The sequence below is a fragment of the Mus musculus genome, chromosome 3 (assembly GCF_000001635.26).
Source record: "Mus musculus strain C57BL/6J chromosome 3, GRCm38.p6 C57BL/6J".
NCBI lineage: Eukaryota > Metazoa > Chordata > Mammalia > Rodentia > Muridae > Mus > Mus musculus.
The window spans coordinates 19,979,171-19,999,716 of record NC_000069.6 but is presented as its reverse complement, the minus strand read 5'-3'; the positions used below and the strand labels follow the sequence as shown (position 1 = coordinate 19,999,716).

Sequence of the window (20,546 nt, the reverse complement as noted above, 5' to 3'; positions counted from 1 at the left end):
CCTGTCTCCTGCTTCTCAAGATGCTGGAGTTCCAGGAGTGCTGCCAAGCCCACTTGGATTTTTATGTGGGTTCTGCCACTAGCAGTCATCTTGCTTGCATGGCAAGTTCGCTTCCCACTGAACCACATCTCCAACCCACATTTTTATATTTTATTTGTTTGTTTGCTTCTTTATTGTGTGTGCACATATATATGCATGTGCCATGATGCACATGTGGAGGTCAGAAAGCAACTTTGGAGTTGGTCCTGAACTTCCACATTTTTGTGGTTCTGGGGATTGAACTCAGGTCATTTGTGTGGCACACACTCTACCTGCTGAGACAGCTAATTGCACTCTCTGACCCCTAATCTTTTCTTACTTCAGTTTCTCCAACTGAACCTATTATACCTATCAGTATATCCTCTTTGGTATGATGCCTGGATTAAGTAAATAAAAACATTACTCTTCATTCAGGAAGAACCAAATGAGAGGTTAGGAGGAGCTTTTAAAATACTCTGTATGTTTAAGGTCTTAACCTTATTCATATAATTATAATTTATATTAGGGCCTCACTGGTAGGAGAAGAGAATTGAACAGTGGTGATATTTTTACTGACTTTGTAACTGCTCAGTACTTATCCTCAGTATAAGTTATTATAGCCAGACTACTATTTACAGGCTCCACATTTAGGTAAGTAGTATATTTAATAGGAAAAATATTAATAATTTATGTCTCTTGTATGAGTTTTTCAACTAGTTAGTGGTTGCTGTTTATTAAGATCATCTTTTATGTGAGAGAAGTATTCTATTGTAATTCTCACAGGAACCAGGATTTTAAATTATATGTAGGTGTGTGTGTGTGTGTGTGTGTGTGTGTGTGTGCGCACACACCTTTCTGCTGCATATGTCTCTGTGTGTGTATCTGCATGTGGGTATATGTATATGCATGTAGGTAACCTCAGAGACCCAAGGTTTCAATCTAGACATGGAATTACTAGAGGTTGTAAGCTACCTGACATGCGTGCTGGCGACCACACTGAGGTCCTCTGGAAGAGTAGCAGGGGTTCTTAGCCGCAGATCCGTATATGCAGGCCCTGAGTAACATTCTTAAAGTCACCCTGCATTTCAGCTGAAGATTGTCCATCTCTTCTCAGATCTATCTGACGGCAAAGCTGAAAGATTTTCCCATATGTCACTACTGTGTTGTGTAATTTCAATGAGTGAAGGGTGATTTAGATTGACAGATGACTGAGTGGGAGAGGATCACACAGGAGATGATGCTGACGTATGAGTAGACATCGAAGAACAGAATGCTTCTTCTTAGGACGACACGATCTTGAAGACATTCTTATTATTTATTCATTTATTTTTGTCACCATCAGCTTTCTTTTTCTTTTTTTTTTGTTTTCTTTTTCTTTTTCCTTTTTCTCTTTCTTTCTTTCTTTCTTTCTTTTTTTTTTTTTTTTTTTTTTTTTGAGACAGGGCTTCTCTGTATAGCCCTGGCTGCCCTGGAACTCACTTTGTATACTAGGCTGGCCTCGAACTCAGAAATCCGCCTGTCTCTGCCTCCCAAGTGCTGGGATTAAAGGTGTGCGCCACCACGCCCGGCTCTTTTTCTCTTTTCCTTCTCCTCCTCCTCCTCCTTCTTCTTCTCCCTTTTTCCCTTTTTCCCTTTTTTTCCTTTTTCCCTTTTTCCCTTTTTCCCTTTCCCTTTCCCTTTCCCTTTCCCTTTCCCTTCCCCTTTTCCTTTTCCTTTTCCTTTTCCTTTTCCTTTTCCTTTTCCTTTTCCTTTTTCTTTGTTTGAGATGGGGTCTCACTGGGGCTAGTCGCATAGAACCTGTGGCTAACTAACCAGGCTAAGCTGGCTGGACAGGGAGCTGTAGGGATCCACCTATCTTTGCCTTCCCAGATCTTGTATTAAGGTGTGCTGCAGTGCCTAACTTTCTCTTACATGGGTACAGGGGATTGGATGCAGGTCTTGAAGCTTGTTCAGGAAGCACTACACGAATCAAACTGTCTACCCAACTCTCTGAAGGCATTGTCAATAGGGTAGGGCAGCACTAACTAAGAAATAATAGAAACATAAAATTATATAATTATCTTCTTGAAAATGTTTGGCAACACCTCCAACCCCTGCCACTGCCTTGTGTTCTTTCATTGGTTCTGAGAATTGAATCCAGGAAATTATTCCTACAAGAGTTCTGTTGCTGTTGTATCCCCAATCTCATTAAATTCCTTAATATTGAAAATGTTTTTAGAGCACTTTACTATGTAGAAGAAAGGCTATATGGTCATCATAAAACATTTATGACTATTAGTAACATGAAAATCTCCTTATAGAGAGGAACCTATAGGAAAATGTCTTCTAGTAATTAATGGTATTCCTGTCCTAGCAAACGATCTTTATATACTAACTGCAGTTCTAAAATTAAGTCAGCCTGATAGTATGTTTTATTTGTAAATGGTAGAATTGACTAAAAGGTAATGTCGCAATCTACCAGTGGTTTAGTAACTCAAATTCCAGGGGCTAAACAAAAAATAAATATTGTAGGGCATTTGAAGGAATAAATTAAGTATGAACTAATTCTATTTTCTTACTTTTATAATTCATTTTGTTACTCGAAGGAACTTTGAATCATTAAGAACAAAAATTGGAAAACCAAATTGGACTTTAGTTGTTTCTCATGAATTCTTCTTTTCCACAAACAGAAACCTTGTCGGTTATTGCTGTGGGACTGGACCTGAGGGATTTCTTGAATGTTCTCCCAGAAGATGGGGCAGCAGCATTTTTCCTGCCCTACCTCCTTTTCTGCAGCCGGAAGAAATCACTAACTTGATGGTATCCTTGGCAGCGTAGTGGCATAAGTGACTGCACTTTGAATGCTCTGCCTTAGATAAAATAAACTCAAAGGTTTGTGTTAATATGCATTGTAGCTGCTTTAAGGGTGCTTACCTTACCCTGTAATTGTAGCTGTTAGCTTAATCAATAACCTGATCCCATTTACTTGTCTAGAATGTAAAAATCTTCAAAATATAAAGTCACTTCACATGTATTTCCTTTTGGTTTTTATTTTTTTCACTCTATTCTGTGTGAGTCCATGAACCTTGTGCTGACCTCAATCTGTGCGAGCCTTATAGGTGCAAAAGGCCACAAATGTAATTTCCAAACCAGACTCAGGCTTCTGTTGTGAGAAATAGCTTGGCCTCAGTGCTGAAGGCATGACAATCATGTCCACCTAGGGTCATTGGAAGGAAATGCATCGCAAATTGCTCAAATGCCCTTCTTACTCGTCAAACAATACCTTAATTGTTACAGATTTATCTTCTGGGTTACTAGTTTGTATTTTTTTGTAAGTATAAGAAAGATGTAATGTGCCACCCCAGTGAAAGACTGCATACTCGGCTTTGGAAACTCGTGGTATCTTTCTCTCAGAATCAGATAAACGGACTCTTGTCTGGCTGTTAACATGACTTGTTTACACATATTTTCAGCCAAAGTCTTGTTTCTATTCTTTATATGTATATACCCCAACCCATAGTATATGAGAAAATAAAAAATTTTTATGATGTTCAAATCTGTCTAATAATTTCCTATGTTTATTTGTTTGCTTGATTTGGTTTATTTTAAAGGTTTTTATTTTATTTATTTATTTTTCATAAATTCATTCTTTTTAATAGCTGAGTAGTACTCCATTGTGTAAATGTACCACATATTCTGTATCCATTCCTCTGTTGAGGGGCATCTGGGTTCTTTCCAGCTTCTGGCTATTATAAATAAAGCTGCTATGAACATAGTGGAGCATGTGTCCTTCATACCGGTTGGGACATCATCTGGATATATGCCCAGAAGAGGTATTGCTGGATCCTCTGTTAGTACTATGTCCAATTTTCTATAAGCCCTATTTTATTCACAAACATTTCAATATACAATTATATAGAAAAGTAATGTGCAAAATTGGACTCAACCCTGTGAAAAGAAATCCCCCAGTGTTGGTCTTACTAAGAATGTTTTATATCTGCACACAGGGAGAAATGTAGCTATCATCATTGGGTTGGATGGGGTTTGCATAGATTACCTCTATCCCTCTATCATATTTGCAAATCTTAAGCTTAGAGCGCTAGAAAAAATTTTCTGCAGGTTAACAAACATGAAAAGCATGTGAGGGAAAAGGACTGAAGCCCTGAGGGCCAGCAGGAAGAAGGAAAGCAGGCAACCTCAGGAAACAGGAGGTTGGGGGGACCCTCCAGAATGCACCAGAGAAAGGGGAGGTGAGAGACTCTCAGGAATCAAAGGGAGGGACCTTAGATGAAATGCCCGACAGCAGGGAGAGGAACTTATAGAGCCCACCTCCAGCAGGAAGACAGGACATCAAGTGACGGATTGGGTTGCCATCCCACAGTCACATCTCTGACCCGTAATTGTTCCTGTCTGAAAGAATTACAGGGGTGGAAATGGAGAGGAGCCTGAGGAAAGAATGCCCAGTGACAGGCCCAAAGTAGGATCCAGCTCAAGGGGAGGTCCCAAGGCCTGACACTATGGAGTGTTCACAAAAAGGGGTCTATCATGACTGCCCTCCAAAAGACCCAACAAGCAGCCGAAAGAGTCAGATGCAGATATTTGCACCCACCCAATGGACAGAAGCAGCTGACCCCTGATGTTGAGTTGGGGAAGGCTGAAAGAAGCTGAGGAGAAGGCGATCCTGTAGGAGGACCAGCAGTCTCAATTAATCTGGAACCCTGAGATCTCTAAAACACTGGACCACCAAACAGACAGCATACACCAGCTGATATGAGGCCCACTAACACACATACAGTAGTGGACTGCCAGGTCTGTTCATTTAGAGATGATGCACCTAACCCTAGACTGGAGGCCCCAGGGAGTTTAGAGGTCAGGTGTGGTGGGGGGTGGGGGTGGGTGAGAAGGAGGTGTGGGATGTAGAGCAGTCTGAGGGTGGATGGGGACAGGGGGGTGGGGGTGGGGTGGAATATGAAGTGTAAAAAATTAACTAAAAAAGAAAAAGAAATATTTAAACTTCTGAAAATATTCAGAATTAACCTGAAAATCAAATTCCCTTAGTTAATTCAGCATTATAAGTAAAATATAAGCTTTTAAATTCTTTCATATATAAAAAAAGATGTACATTTAGAATGAGCTTCAAGGATGAAAAAAATGTTTTTGAAAGTTAAGGTAAAAACAATGAATTCATGAAATTCTTAGGCAAATGGATGGATCTGGAGGATATCATCCTGAGTGAGGTAACCCAATCACAAAAGAACACACGTGGTATGCACTCACTGATAAGTGGATATTAGTTCAGAAACATAGAATATCCAAGATACAATTTGCAAAACACATGAAACTCAAGAAGGATGACCAAAGTGTGTATACTTCGCCCCTTCTTAGAATGGGGAACAAAATACCCATGGAAGGAGTTACAGAGACAAAGTTTGGAGCTGAGATGTAAGGAAGGGCCATTCAGAGACTGCCCCACCCAGGGATCCATCCTATAATCAGCCACCAAACCCAGACACTATTGCATATGACAGCAAAATTTTGCCGACATGACCCTGATATAGCTATCTCTTGTGAGGCTATGCCAGTGCCTGGCAAATATAGAAGTGGATGCTCACAGTCATCTATTGGATGGAACACAGGGCCCCTAATGAAGGAGCTAGAGAAAGTACACAAGGAGCTAAAGGGTTCTGCAACCCTATAGGAGAAACAACAATATGAACAAACCAGTACCCACCAGAGCTGTGTCTCTAGTTGCATATGTAGCAGAGGATGGCCTAGTCAGCCATCAATGGGAGGAGAGGCCCTTGGTATTGTGAAGATCATATGCCCCAGTACAGGGGAATGCCAGGGCCAGGAAGCGGGAGTGGGTGGGTTGGGGAGCAGGGTGGGGGGACGGTATAGGGGCTTTGGGGATAGCATTTGAAATGTAAATGAAGAAAATATCTAGTTTTAAAAAAGTTAAGGTGGTTTTAAGTATGTATTCTAAATGAGAAGGACAACGGCATTTGTAATATTTTTCAATCTAGTTTTTCAACTCAGAAGAATTAGAAATGGAGGAAATTGGAAAAGTTACATTGTGTTTTGAAAGCTAACATTTTTTTTTCTGAAGATTTTATCTTATGTCAGGTAATTCTTTAGGTATTAAGGAAAAAAAAATAAAACATTGTCCCTGTTGATTTTTGTATTTTTAGATTTTATCGTTCCATTCTTTTCATCTTTACTGACCTGCATAAAGGTGTATTTTGTTTTATGTGTATGTGTGTAGGCCTGAGTATATGTATGTGAGTCATGTGCATGCAGGAACCCAAGGAGGCCAGAAAGGGAGCTGCCTGACGTGGGTACCTGAGCCTAGGTCTGCTACAGGAGAGGCCAGTACTCTCAGCCAGTTACTCCAGCCCTTCTGGTAACCTGTTGTTGCAGATTGTACTGTCCAAGTCCAGCGCATTGCCAGAGCCCATGAACCCAGTAAGGCTCTGCAAAATCTCGACAGTGTCTTATGGAACCCTGATTTGAAGTTCTCTTACTGGCATTTTTAAATTTATTACTTTATAATCTGCATTTCATTTTTTCAAAATTTAACATTATTGGATTCTGACTTTATTTTCAGTTAGCATCCTTTGACTGTTTTTCAGAGTTTTACAAAGTGCATCTTGGTGTCTTCATTTTTCCTTCTTTTCCGTACCCCCTCACGCCATGGTGTGTTAGGAGACTCAGTGAGAAGGGAAGAGTTGCAGACAGTTTAGTAAACTTTACAGTGATCCTGTGAGACAGCCAAGGACAGCATCTCATCATGAGTTTGTTTATTTGGCGCCACTTTGCAGAGTCCTTTTCTTTTTTTTTTTTTAATATTTTTTTTATGGTTTTAGAGCTTTATTGTAGGAAGGCAGGGAGAAAGAGAAGAGAGACTGGCCATAGCCATGTTGGGGTGGGGAGGAGAAAGAGGGCTAGAGATGAGAATAAGAAAGGTGAGAGCTTAAAGAGCCAGAGTCCTTTCAGTGCAGATAAGTGGGCTGTGTCAAGTGATTCTGTTACCCAGCGAACAAATGCATGGCATGAATCAGTCTGTTGCTCTGTCCATCTGTAGGATTACCAGGTCCCTCGCAAATGAACAGTTGTGTGGCTTGGATTTTTTTTTTTTTTGAAATGTTTGAAATGACTCATTGTTCTCGTTTTCCACTTATCGCCAATTTATTTCATTCAGCCAGACTTAGTCTCTATAGAAAAAGAAATTGTAAGAGGATTACTTAAAATGGTGTGTTTTATATGGTTAAAAAAGTCTGTACATGGGTGATTTACATGTATTCCTGTTTTTTTTAATATTTGCTACTTTGATTAATTCTTAATTTATTCATCTTTCAGATGTTTAAAAATCTTCCATTTTAGTACTACTGCCTTAATTAAAGAAAATGTATTTTCTCCTTTGCAGAAGAACTCAATCATAAAGGAGAAAAATAATAAATGTACAGTGGAAGTAGATACCATATTGATACCATACTTGGCAGATACCATATTCCCCACAGCTCAGAGTTCCGCAGGGACGGGCACATTAGGAGGCAGAGCTTCCTGGTAGCAGGATGAACACATCAGGGCCCTCACTGTGTCGCCCGAGCCTGACAAGGAGACACTGAGTGACTTCATATGGAAAAGTCTACAAGGTGGCAAAATGTCACTGAGGGGACTGGACCTGGGTTTGGTTCCCAGTCCCCACATGCTGGCTCACAGCCATCTGTAAGTCCAGTTCCAGGGGATTTGGTGCCTTTTTAGGACTGTATGGGTGCCAGGTACGTACTTGGTGCACAGGCATACTTGCAGGCAACAGATCCGTGCACATAAAATTAAATTTCAAACAAAAAGAAGTCAGTGATGTTAAAGACTAAAGTGAGAAGCTGTTCCTTAGGGTCTTTGTACAAGCTGGGATTTTTCATTTTGTGTATAGAATAGAATCTGACGGGTTGGCTGTAGGCATCTGAGAAATAGCTTTTAATCATTTTAAAAGAAATTCTTGGCAATGATGATGGTTACACGTAAGACATTTATGAAATATAAATATACATATTTGCACACAGACACGTGAAAGAAATACAAGGGAGAACAGGAGGGGAGATGGAGAGAAGAAGGTGGCAAAGGTAACTTTATAAGTGTGGAAGGAAGGTTTGTGGGAATTCTCCGTTCTCCTTCTGTACCCCTTTTTTATGAGCCTTAAATTATGTCCAAAAGCTATCTAAAAAATTCTACTTTGTCAGATGAATGGATTTAGATATTCACCAGAGTATTGTAGTTGACTTGACTATTTAGCTAGAATTGCAGGTGTGTATAGTCTGATTTTGAGGAATTTACTACTAAGCCAGCTTTCCCATTATAGCTTGTATCATAAAAATTATCTGACAGCAGTTATAGTTCAATAAAAGTGCCTTTTACACTTTACACTCAAAGGAGGTCTTTATGTGTTTCTTCTGATAGGGAAAAAGAAACATCAAATTTACAATGGTAGATTAGCCACTATTTTTAATTAATTTTTTTCCTTGAAGAGACAGTTGTCACCATGCATGATGTCAAAAGGTTTCATTTTATTTCTGTATGCTTCTGTCTGTGTAATGAAAGGCAGTGGGTTTTGTTTTGTTTTTGTTTTGTTTTGTTTTTCTTTTTTTTTTTTTTGAGATGTTGAGTTGATGTAGGTTTCCCCACAGCTTTATCTAACTCATTTAAAAATTTAGATTTATAAGCATGGCTCCCTATTTTTCTACTTTTTTCTGCTACTCTTTCTTTCAGTCCTATATAATATCTTTTCTTGTCAAAGTCAAATTTCTTTTGACTGTTTCCCATGTTCTTTTTTCACATTGGTTATTTGCTCTATAATTCGTGTACTGTTGTAAAACCACTCTTCTTCTTAAACAGTCGTTACCTCTCTCTTTCCCCCATGATTGTTAGACATGGGCGATTCCAGTGTTGTTATGTGCGGGACCAGCCTGTGGCAGTATCTCCTGGGTGCTAAACGTGTGCACACATAGATTCTCAAGTGCTCCTTCCTCTCTCATTCTCCCGCCTCCTCCTCCTCCTCCTCTTCCTCTTCCTCCTCCTCCTCCTCCTCTTCCTCCTCTTCCCTTCCTTCCTTCCTTCCTTCCTTCCTTCCTTCCTTCCTTCCTTCCTTCCTTCCTTCCTTCCTTCCTTTTCCTCCCTCTCTTTTCCTCCCCACTTTTCTTTCTTTGGTATGGGTATATTTCTTGTGTGTGTGTGTGTGTGTGTGTGTGTGTATATACATTGTTTCCACAGAGTCCAGAAGAGGGCTTTAGATTCCCTAGAACTGGAGTTACAGTACACAGCTGGAGTCCCAGGGCGTTGTGAGCATTTAGGTGCTGGGAATTGAACCCTGATCTGGAAAAGCAGCCAGTGTTCCTAACTGCTGAGCCATTTCACTAGCCCTGCAAGCTTGTTTATTTAGAAAAAGGCTCTCAACCTTGTAACACTGCAAGCCATTAATACAATTCCTCCTGTTGTGACCTCCAACCATGAATTTATTTTTGTTACTTCATAACTTTAATTTTGCTACTATTATTAGTCATGATGGACATTTCCGTGTTTTCAGATGCTCTTAGGCAACCCCTGTGAGGGATCCTTGGACCCCGGAAAGGGTTGCAACACACAAGTTGAGAAGATTGATTTAGAGACTGTTTTAGACTCATTTTCATTTAGACTGCTTAGAGACTCATTTTCTTTCTAGCCTTTTTACTTTGGTCAAGTTATTGGTATTAAACCCAGCAGTTTATTTGCTTTATTTTGAGTCTTATGTAATTTTGTATTACCAGTAACTGCTCTAGTGAAAGTAGTTTTATTTTTCCAAAAAGATGTTGGTGTAAGAGCAAGGATGAAAAGTTTATTTATGATAAGGTGTAATCTTGAGTGGCTTAGATTTGTAATACTTGGACTGAAAACGCAACTCACTAGTAATAGTCTTACCTAACATTGACAGAAACATGGACTTTGTCCCTAGGGTTCATGTACATGCACATTCATAAACATATACACAACATAGTCACACACATGTATGGACACTTGTACAAATGCATACATGCATACACATGCACACACCCACATACTCAAGTAAATACACACACACCTGCCTATTCCTTTTATTTTTAAGGAAGAAGCATACTCAACCTGTAACTTCCTCCATTAGATTTTCCATTTCTAATTCCAATAATTCTCAACTCAAAAGACCTATCAAAGCCTGTAAACTATAGTGCTGGAATTTCCTTTTTGTGTATATTTTGTTGTTGGTTTGTATTCATAAAAATCATGAATTTTCCTATGCTCTGTGTATGTGCACATGGGTGTGCATCTATGTGTCTGTGTGTACTTATAGCAGTAAAACATTCTTATTTAGAGGCAGAGAAGGAAGGCACCAGGACAGCCAGTTCACAAGTGCCCTTATACTGGGAGATGTATTTAGGCAAAGCATTCATAGTGTATATCTAGAGATACTACCTGGATATTCATCTTGATTTACCTTGTTCTACTGGTAAAACAGTGTAGGTAGTTGCCATCCCAGCATGGACATGGTCAGTCACGTGGCAGTGGAGTAACCAGGTTCCAGGTGTTTGGGGAAACATTTCTAGGGTTTGGTATGTTCCAGGGAAAAGGTCAAAGACATCAGAACTGTATACTCCCCTGTGCTTTATTAGAAAAACAACAAATATGAGAGTTTATTTAATAGCCTTTAATTAGCTAACTCAAAATATTAGAAAAACAGATTTAAAAAAGATAACTCCTCCATATTTTATGTTCTGAAATTTGTGGTTCTTACCTAAAGCCTCGGAACTCTAGGGCATCAAGGAAAATGAGAAAGAAGGCATTCATTAGTCAGGACTAAGCCTAGTGATTGCCACAGTTTGGGCTTGCCTCTGTGTCAGAGACTTGATCTACACAGAGCAAGCAAACTAGTCCCACGTCTACCTTCACTTGTACTTGGATTTATAGACTATTTTGTTTATGAAACTGTAAGGCAAAGAAAGTGTAAGGGAAGCAGAAGAGGAAACTGATAGACAATTTAAATGATACTGACACATTCTCAAATATGTTGCTGGCATATTTTTGTGGAAATAATACTGAAAATCCATTAATGATTATATGTATAGAAAGCAGCATATATTATAAAATCTTAAATCTTCAGTATGCCTGTTTTTAAATTTGTTTTTGTTTGGTGGCTTGTGCACTTTCTACATTAATTTAAAAACAGAAAAAAAAAAATGCGTCTTCAAGAGGATGGTTGGTTTCCTTAAGTGAAGAGTAGTAGAATTGTGTTCTGGGTGTCAGCTGCTTGACACCTAAGTGTTAACCTCCCACAATTTAAGAGAGAATTTAGCATGGACAGGGCTATAGTGAAGTTTTGTTCTATCTCTCCCTTGTGTGAAGACTTCTGCCTTCTCAGTCAGCCATCCCATCGAGAATGTGTGAGCGGAACTACAAAAGACAGGAAAGCCTGCAAGTGTAAGGAGGAGCCCAAGTTGTAAGGAGGCTGCTGTGTCAGCGGAGACTGCAGAGCTCTGCATGCTGGGCCAGTTTCTCTTTTCACGGGGCTCTCCATGGAATGCATTGTTGCCTTGAGTCAGAACATGTTAAGCAGAGTAGGACTGAGTGCTGCGGCAGCTCTTACCTTGTATTGGAAGCTGTGGCCGTGGAAGTGTACAGTGTGCAGGTCTATTTCATTGCCCATTCCCATCACATACCAGTTGACTTCATCTTTCACGTGCATTGTGAGGCCTTGTAGGTTTCCAAACATTTTCCCATTAATAGCTGAGGGAAATGTGATATATTTCAGAATAATCTTAACCCATAGCAGTAACAGGAAATATTGCTAGGTTAACATGACAGAGCTATGGGTGGGGAAAACAGTTCAAGTTCAATGGTATCACTGCTACTTTTCAAGTTACTTTATATGAAGAGCCTTAATCCTGATTGCAGATTTACTTAGAAGGGAAGGAGGGCTTGGAATTGGGAGATAAATTAGTAAAGACTTTAAACATAGTACAATTTGGTTCTGAACAGAATTTTACATCACAATATTTTTAAATAAAACATCCCTACAATATGATTTTCTTTGAAAGAAGAAAAGGGTAAAAAAGGAAGGTGGCTTAGAATAGTGTCTCATACCATGCATTTTATTGCTTTCTAGGAATTCCTCGTTGTCTTTGTTTACTTTCTCAGGGTGTTCAGAGTATGTTTTGATGTTATCATCTAAGTACCAAGATTCATTCTCATCAAATACTAGAAACAGAAGGAAAAACTCCATTTTCTTTTTAGGACTGAATACTTTCACATAAGACTTCCGACAAACAATCAATGGGCCTATTAGCCCACTATAGAGATCCTGCAAACAAGCAGAAACTACAGTTACCCTGGAAGTGCTGGTCAGGACTTCAGAGAGCTGGGTCCTTATCCACAATCCCAGCCATTTGGAGGGGCTGACTGTAGAGCATACCTAGCCCAAAGGGATGCCACCACGTTAGTATCTGCACACTTGGTGTGGTTATGTTGAAACAGTGATGAATAGTAGGTAGGTTATGTGGGTGGTATGGAACTTGGATCTGTCCAGAGGCCAAAAATTGGCCTAACTAATGAGCTACCTAAATGAACAGTGCTTGTTGTTTATTTCATAAACTCATGAACTCATCGTGATGAGCCAGGCATGATTCCAGTTACTATATATCCATGGCTGAATGAAATAAAGCCTTTTACTATAGGAGCTCATATAGGAATAGAAGAAATGTGTAGAAGCCAAGGAAGTTGTCTACTGTCATGGAGAAACAGAGTGCTAATGAATACCCATGTGAAAGACCACAATTAACCCTTAAACACCTGGGGAGTTCTGTGTGGCCAGGTGTCAGTGATGGCAGATTGTGTCTTGCATCATCCTTGGGCTGTATCATACTAATGAAATTCAAGTTGTGTCATCAGTAGTTTCTGAGATGTTGGACAGGGGAATGACAGACAGCAAAACTACATTTTAGTCCAGTCATGTTGGTCAAGTGAAAGAAGACTTAGGGGAGAACGTAGCCTGGGAGGCAGCAGTTGGAACAGATTACAAAAACTGACAGGGGAAAGGAGTGGGCTGAACAATTGTAGGGTCAAATTGTCTGGGTAAGAAAAGTGCTTCCTAATTCCTACCTGAGTGAACTGGTAAGACTGGTACTTGTGCTGCTGTTTGTTTGTTTAATTCATGTATTTTGCTCTACATCCCAATCACAGCTCCCCCACCCTCATCCTTCCCACATGAGAAGGGGGAGGGCTCCCTTGGAATCACCCTACCCGGCACATCAAGTCACTGCAGGATTAGGCCTCTCCCACCGAGGCCAGACAAAGCAGCTCAGTTAGGGGAACAGGATCCACACAGGAAGGCAACGGATTCTGGGACTTCCCCCAGTCCCCATTTGACTAAGATCAACCCTCACATCTGCTACCAAAGAGCAAGCATGGGCTGGATCTAGTCTTTCTTGCAAATATGGAGCAGATATGCTGCTGTTTTTCACAGCAGGAAGTGAAGGAGGTAGAGGAAGACCCTTTTAGAAGGGTCCCTACATCTGGGTATTTCTGGTGTAGCTGCCCAGCAGGCAGCTGCATTGACAGCTCTGGAACTGGGAAGAAATTCTGGTCAGGATTTAGTTCTGCAGACCACTGTACCATTGGGTGTTTTTGTCTTTACAATATTTTCTTTAACAATACCCACAGTTCTGATTAGCTGTTGGGTTTGCAAAGAACTCTGAAGCTACACATCTCAGTTCTTTGCATTTAATATGTTTTCATATCAAAAGAAACGTAAAATACATTGGTTTTAAATTTTTATTAGGTGCTATCAATAATCAGCAGGTATGAGATAATTATAGCTATATTTAAAAGCAAACAAACTAAAAGTGTAAACTGAACTAGATTAGAGAGCAATTTATATTCCTGGGATTTTGACAGATTGAAGCACAGGAAAACTCTGGTAACTGTATCTTGCTTTCAGTTACATTTTTCTGTGTCTATCTGGAGAGTCTTAGAGAAGAGATGGTTTAAAGTTTACCTTAACTCGATCCACAGTTGAGTAATAAGCCCATGGGATACAAGCTGAATCCTCTCTTCCAGCCCCTGATCTTTCTGGAATTTGCCATGTATAAGTTCGAACTTCACCTAAATTAACCAAGAGTTACATGTCTGGTTATGTTTAGTTAGTATCTGACATACATAATGTGTTTTATATACATATGCTTTTATGTGTATATAAATGCATATGCATGTATTAAGACGTAATAACTAGTGATCCAAAAAGTAAAGATGTCAAAATAGTTATTAAAAAATAATAGTGCTCAAGATTCTTCCAGGAATTTAGATTTTTAATTTTATAGGGAGTGTATGTGCATGCTTGCACACATGGGCCGCAGCACGTGAAAGTATGTGAGAGTCCCAACCATATGGGTTCTAGAGATGGAACTTGAGTACTCAGCCCTGGCAGTAAGTACCTTTAACTGCTGAACAACTTCGATGACTTGGGAGTTTCTTTCTAAGACATACTAAGGCATTTTTATGTCATTATGTATACTATAAGTTAATCAGCTCTCATTCACTTGCTGAACTATAAAGTCAGAGGACAGCCATTTTAATGTCATGGGTTGAAGAAACTGCATAGATCCATCTTTTCTTACTCTGCCACAGAACTTCCTGAATATCTGTCCACAGACCTTTCAGCTACATCCACACACATGTCCAGAGTCCCCTCTGTCTGATTTGTTTGCATAGACCTCGACATTTCCTGCAAACATAACACTATCAGATCAACACTCTGGAGTCTGAAATCCTACAAGAGGAGCAAGAACTGAGTTCTGGCCTGAAGGGATGTGTAGGCTTTTCTCCCTGTTTTCAAACTATCACTTTTACCCCAATTTCCTCATTCCTTGTCTAAGCAGAAAATCTCACTAAGAACATAAAATGTAAATGCTTAACATACAGTGTAAAAGTGAGACCTAACCATCTCCTTCTGCTGACCTCATTTATTTCTATAAATTCCTCTTCCAGCTGGCTCTGTTACCAGGGATTGATTCTCAAAGCCTTAGATTCATCCTTCACACCTTCTTCCTTGACTCTAATGCCCAGTTCCCAGCAGGCCCTTTAGTATCACTTTAAAGTAGAATTGCAGTATCATGACCTCTTACCTCTTCATCTGGTTCAGGACCATGCCAAATTTTGTTCATTCTAGTTCTGGGAATTTCTTTTCCCATCCAGTTTAGTTCAGGATTTACCTAATTGACTCCTAATGTTGCCATTTCTCCCCTATAGTCACTTACTCATGAGTGGGCCAGGAAAGCTCCCTTAATCAGATAAAAACCCCTTAACTCAAATCCCTAGGTGAGTGTGTAATATAACGCCTTCAGTCCTAATCATAGCCCCTAGGTCCTTCCCCTCTCCAGCTCCCATCTCTCCCTGTTCCCTGAGCTGCACCTCCCCGAATCATTTAAGTACTTTCACCAATGTCAGGCTCTACTAATTGTCCTACCTAAAATATACCATTGTTACTCTCTTACTCTAATGAGTCTTTTTCATAGCTTTGTTAACAACTGAATATTATCTATGTTCATCTTTTTTAGAAGATAGAGAAGTTTTCTTTATCTTCCTTTAAATTATAAAAGTAATTCTAAGGAGCACTATATTTTGTTTGATATATTTGGAAACTGATAAATTTTTTAAACCTTTTTCTGTCAAATAATTTTCTCTTTTATTTCAGTGCGTATCATATGTCTCAGTTTTTAATCCTAATTAAACAGCTGTTGTGCTCCTGGAACATGCCAGATACAAATGTGCAGGTTCTGAAATTCTGAACTGTCTGAGAGGCTGGTATGTGAACATTTTACCCTGCAGTGCAGCAGCAGATGCCCACCCCAAATATGTTCTAGTTGAGTGAAGGGAGAATCTTTCTAATTTAGTCTTCCATGTCTTTCAATGTCTAGTACTTTCATGTTTGTTTTATAGTCCTTCAGCAAATAGTTTTGGTATAAATGTGTGTGTGTCTGTGTGTCTGTCTGTTCAAGCGCCCACACAGAGCTGTTCGATGTATGCTTTTTGCTCACCTCCATTTGCATTCCCTTACAACATGCTCATTTGGAAGGACTGCTGTTTACAACAGCTAGCATTTATGGAATAGTATCTGTGTTCTACATTCCTCTCCACCCAGTACCTGGTAACGTTGGAACAACTGTAGAACTCTCTGTTTTCACCCCATGGGCATGTATTGAATATGGCCTGGTTGCCATATTTTTAAAGACAACTTTAACTTTGTCTCCAACATTTGCATGAATTGGTGGCCCTGGAAAAATTAAAATGGAAAGGGAGCTTAGTATATTGGAATTTCTGTCAGTGATAAAGGCAAAAATCAGGTAACCTTTCAGTGTGAAAGATGGAGTCTCATTTTTTTGCCCATGGTTTTGTACTATTACAGTCCATGATTTATTTCTGGTCCCAAAAGATGTGCATAAGAACACTAGAGGTGGCTTCTCTAAATATAAAGACAATTGTGTATCTTTTATTCAGAGTTCCAAATTACATTGAACCTAAAAACTCCTGAGTGTCAGAGGTCTAAGAGGGATAGCTGGTGGCAGGCCTGGAGCAGCTTTCCACTGCATACTCTCTGTTTGGACTTCTGGCCCCTGCTGAGCATAAAATTACCAAAGGGCTATGCTGGCAAGGTTGAAGGTGGCCCTCCAGCTTGCTTTCCAGCTAGCTGTAGCTTTTTCCTGTATACTTCTGCTACCTTCAACAGTGTTATTAGCACTAGAGCAGTGTTTTTCAGCCTGGGGTGTCAAATGACCCTTTCACAGGGGTTGCCTAAGACCATCAGAAAACACAGATAGTTACATTATGATTCTTAACAGTAGCAAAATTACAGTTATGAAGTAGCAAAGATAATAATTTTATGCTTGCAGGTCTCCACAAGGGTCACAGCCTTAGGAAGGTTGAGAACCACTGATCTAGAGTATCTGATCAGGGAAATTCTGGTCCCATGGAACCAATGAAAGGTTTAAGAGTAGAGCACCTCATGGGTTTCAGGCTACACACTCTGCCTTAATGTGGTTCCTGAAGGTAACTTTCCCTTGATCCAATGTAAGGAAACACATTTTCTTATCCATATATATATGGATACATATATGTATATATCTGTATATATATGTATATGTATATATATATTACTGATGACATCTTAAGTTTTCAAGTAAAAGAGTGAAGGAGATGCTTCTTTGGTGGGGGTTGATGGAATAAAAAAGGAGAATTTGGCTCAGGTATTTATTCAGAGGTATTTTCTAGGAACTTCACTAAAACTATAGGCACCGAGTATAAGTAATTGTATCGATCTATGGAATAATACATTATTCCTGACAGAAATAAGTGATAGCTATATTCTTTAGCAAGCACAAACTTCTCTCTCTCTCTCTTTTAATTGAATGGCTTACTTCCTTTCCTTTCCTTTCCTTTTCTTTTTTTTGGGGGGGGTGTTGAATAGCATTGATATATTAACTAGAAAAATGCAGCCTATATCCACAATGCTGCAGGCAGCTCTTGTCACTAACACAAGGCTACCAAGATGGGGCTGCCCTCTTACCAAGGATGCCCAAGTGCTCGTCTTCGGCTCGTCTCTTCACCTGTTCTCTGAATGAGCTGTCAGTAAACTGGCGATACACAACCTTCTTGTACTTTGAGCCTATGAAAAACTCTTCTTTATCCAAAAATACATTTGAAACACTAGAAAAGGAGACCCAGTGCAGGTTAGTATTTGTTTTCATGAAAGAAAAGAAATTAAGTTTTAAAGAGTAAAAATTCTTATGAATAGTTACGCTCATTTAAAATTATTTTCCATCCCAGTGAGAAAAAAAAAAAGATTTTAAAATAGAGAGGAATGATACAAAGAGACCTGCCCAGTGTGCTGCTTCAGTCCTGGCCCTGCCTCTTTTCTTGTTAAGCTGATGTCTCGATCCTTGCTATCTGGGGAAAGGGGCCTTAGCTCTTATGCCCCTAACGAGAGGCACAGATCAAGTCATCTCATCCCAGTTTTCCATTCTAAAATGCTATGAGTCTAGGGTCAATCAAGAGTTAATACAGTATTTTCAGTCAACAGGAACTGAAGTGGCACATTTTTATTTAAAGTTTTAGTTAACTAATGGTTCCTTTTAACCACTTTATCCAAATCATAAAACCAAACTTTCAGACCTGTCTGTCTCAGACCACCTTAGCACTGAAATCAAACTATCAAGCTATTGTCAGCCAGGGTACTAGGCACCCTGAGCCTACCTGTCCCCACTGCTCATACTAATTCCTCAGATCATGGTCACATGAGGTCACGTGATGGAAATGACATGCTAGAGGAGGCATGCCTGGAGAATTTTTTTTTCACTTAGAGCGTCATGTGATGCCACATGATGCTGAGAGGAATGTTTCTAATTCTCCTGAGGCCATATTTTACTTGGATTTATTCTTTCTGGTTTTTTTTTTAATAATTTCTTTTTACAGTGTTTGTGTCATTAATGGCTTTGAATGTAGTTTTGTTTAAGATCTTAGTGGAAAGAATTGCTAGAGTACTGAAGAAGCACACAGTGGATTTAAGTCTGTGGAATGACTGATTCTTATACTAGCGATGGAATAAGCCACACTGGCTGTTCCCAGGTTGGGGGAGTTTGAAGATGAGTGACAGTCCACCAGCAAGGCACCGGCTGCCACAGAGTCAGCCGGAATAAGTCACATAAGGTACCTTACGAAGATGCCAAGAGAAATGGAAGCGAATGGCCACAGGTTCCCAGGAAGTGACCATTGCTATTGCTTACTACAGCTGAGGGTTGTCATAGCTCTTTAAGTAAAGGGAGTCATACAATTAGAGCTGAGCACTTTGGGAATCTGAGACTGGAAAGTTACTTTTGCTCTTGCAAATGATGCAGCTCCTTTTCCCAGGCCCTGCTTGGTGAGTAATCCCATTCCACCTCTACGGCTGCCACATAGTAGGTCCTTTCTCCAAGGTAGACAGTGAAATCTTCAAACTGCCGCTGGCACTGGTTCACAGTGTATTTTTGCTTCATGCCACCTGTGTAGTGATCCGTTGTAAGGCACTCAACATCAAAAGTCCCTGGAATGGTAAAAAAAAAAAAAAAAAAAAGGAAACTTGTCATATTTTTGCTCAGTATTTTTATTTCCCAGATTTAATGAGCATGAGTGATTTTCTCGGATCATCAGGCTTTCCATACCTCTGGTCATCACTCACCCTCTGCTCGGGCTTCTCTTTACTGTTCTGAGAACCAGCAAAGGGTGTATGTGTCTCAGGACAGCTATAAGTCTCCCTGCTCAGAACTTCACAGATAGATGAGTGCATAGCTCATGCTTAAGATTCTCTCTCACTGTTACCCATCACCCCTTTCTCCTTATTTTTATTCACTGATCTTGAGTAACACATAGTGAATCAAGTAAGGCCAGAGACAGGTTATCATATTTTCATGACCCGATTAACATTCTTCCCTTTTTGTTTTAAGTTGATTTAATCATTGAGAGCCAGGCCCAAAGAGGTGTCTAAATGTGCTTGGCTATAGTTCAAATATAGAATACCCAATTGTAAGCAGTCAGCAGGCCAACCCCACATCAAGGCTGTAGAGGTAATATGAAAGCTTACATGCAGAACACATGCAGGAGTCATTTCTTCTAGCCTGCTTTCCCCAGTTATCTTTAAAAAGACCTTAACTGAAAAGGGCCCATCTTGGAGATTCTGCTGTTTCAAACAAGGAAATCTCTCTCTCTCTCTCTCTCTCTCTCTCTCTCTCTCTCTCTCTCTCTCTCTCACACACACACACACACACACACACACACACACACACACACACACACACACACATCCTACTCCACCCATGTATAGGAACTAGGTCCACCTGATGTCTGCTTCAACAACAGTGGCCCAGTAACCCTCTTAAGAGAAGGTCTATTTGGGAGGCTTTGAAAGTGATGGCTTAGTGGTTAAGGGCACTAATGCCTCTTCCAGAGGTCCTGAGTTCAAATCCCAGCAACCACATGGTGGCCTATAACCATCTGTAATGGGATCCAATGCCCTTTTCTGGTGTGTCTGAAGACAGCTACAGTGTACTCATATACATAAAATAAATAAAAATTCTTTTAAAAAAAGAAAGTTTATCACTCCATATGCTTTTCTATAGAGTTTTCAACCAAAACCACATATATTTACTGTCTTGGCAAGTTTTATTTCAATGTGACACAAGCTCACATCATTTGAAGGGAGGGATTCTCAATTGAGAAGATGCCTCTATAAGATAGAACTATAGGGTATTTTCATAATTAATGATTGATGGGAGAGGGCCCAGCATCTTGTAGGTGGTTCCATCCCTGAGCTGCTGGTCCTGGGTTCTTTGAGAAAGCAGGCCGAATAAGCTATGAGGAACAAGCCAGTAAGCAATACCCCTTCAAGCCCCCTGCATCAGCTCCTGCCCTGTTTGAGGTCAGTTCTCTCCCGACTTCCTTCAATGATGAACAGTGGTACCGAAGCT

General features: G+C 39.9%; 2 protein-coding genes across 17 annotated transcripts in view; one reads left to right on the top strand and one right to left on the bottom strand.

Moving 5' to 3' along the window:
* Hps3 (HPS3, biogenesis of lysosomal organelles complex 2 subunit 1) overlaps positions 1-3,772 on the top strand; it is a 39,390-nt gene extending 35,618 nt beyond the window's left edge. For 8 of the 11 annotated variants that reach the window (XR_001783645.2, XR_389587.4, XM_006535377.4 and 5 more), the window contains one exon: positions 2,688-3,553. Coding sequence is in view for 8 of the 11 variants with exons in the window: in XM_006535377.4 (XP_006535440.1) it covers positions 2,688-2,815 (128 nt within the window). In the remaining 3 variants the exon portion in view is untranslated. Of the gene's footprint in view, positions 1-2,687 lie in introns of all 11 variants that reach the window. The other 3 variants (NM_001146323.1, NM_080634.4, XR_003954277.1) reach the window with 2 other exon arrangements.
* The window catches only part of Cp (ceruloplasmin), a 52,818-nt gene that overhangs the window by 10,034 nt on the left and 22,238 nt on the right, over positions 1-20,546 (bottom strand). For 4 of the 6 annotated variants that reach the window (XM_011249655.3, XM_006535381.4, NM_001276250.1 and 1 more), the window contains exons 12-18: positions 18,919-19,126; positions 17,615-17,754; positions 16,196-16,324; positions 14,051-14,157; positions 12,142-12,358; positions 11,645-11,784; positions 10,499-10,664 (exon numbers count right to left, since the gene is read on the bottom strand). In XM_011249655.3, coding sequence (XP_011247957.1) covers positions 10,499-10,664; positions 11,645-11,784; positions 12,142-12,358; positions 14,051-14,157; positions 16,196-16,324; positions 17,615-17,754; positions 18,919-19,126 — 1,107 coding nt within the window. Of the gene's footprint in view, positions 1-6,718; positions 7,209-10,498; positions 10,665-11,644; positions 11,785-12,141; positions 12,359-14,050; positions 14,158-16,195; positions 16,325-17,614; positions 17,755-18,918; positions 19,127-20,546 lie in introns of those variants that run through there. The other 2 variants (NM_007752.3, NM_001374677.1) reach the window with 2 other exon arrangements.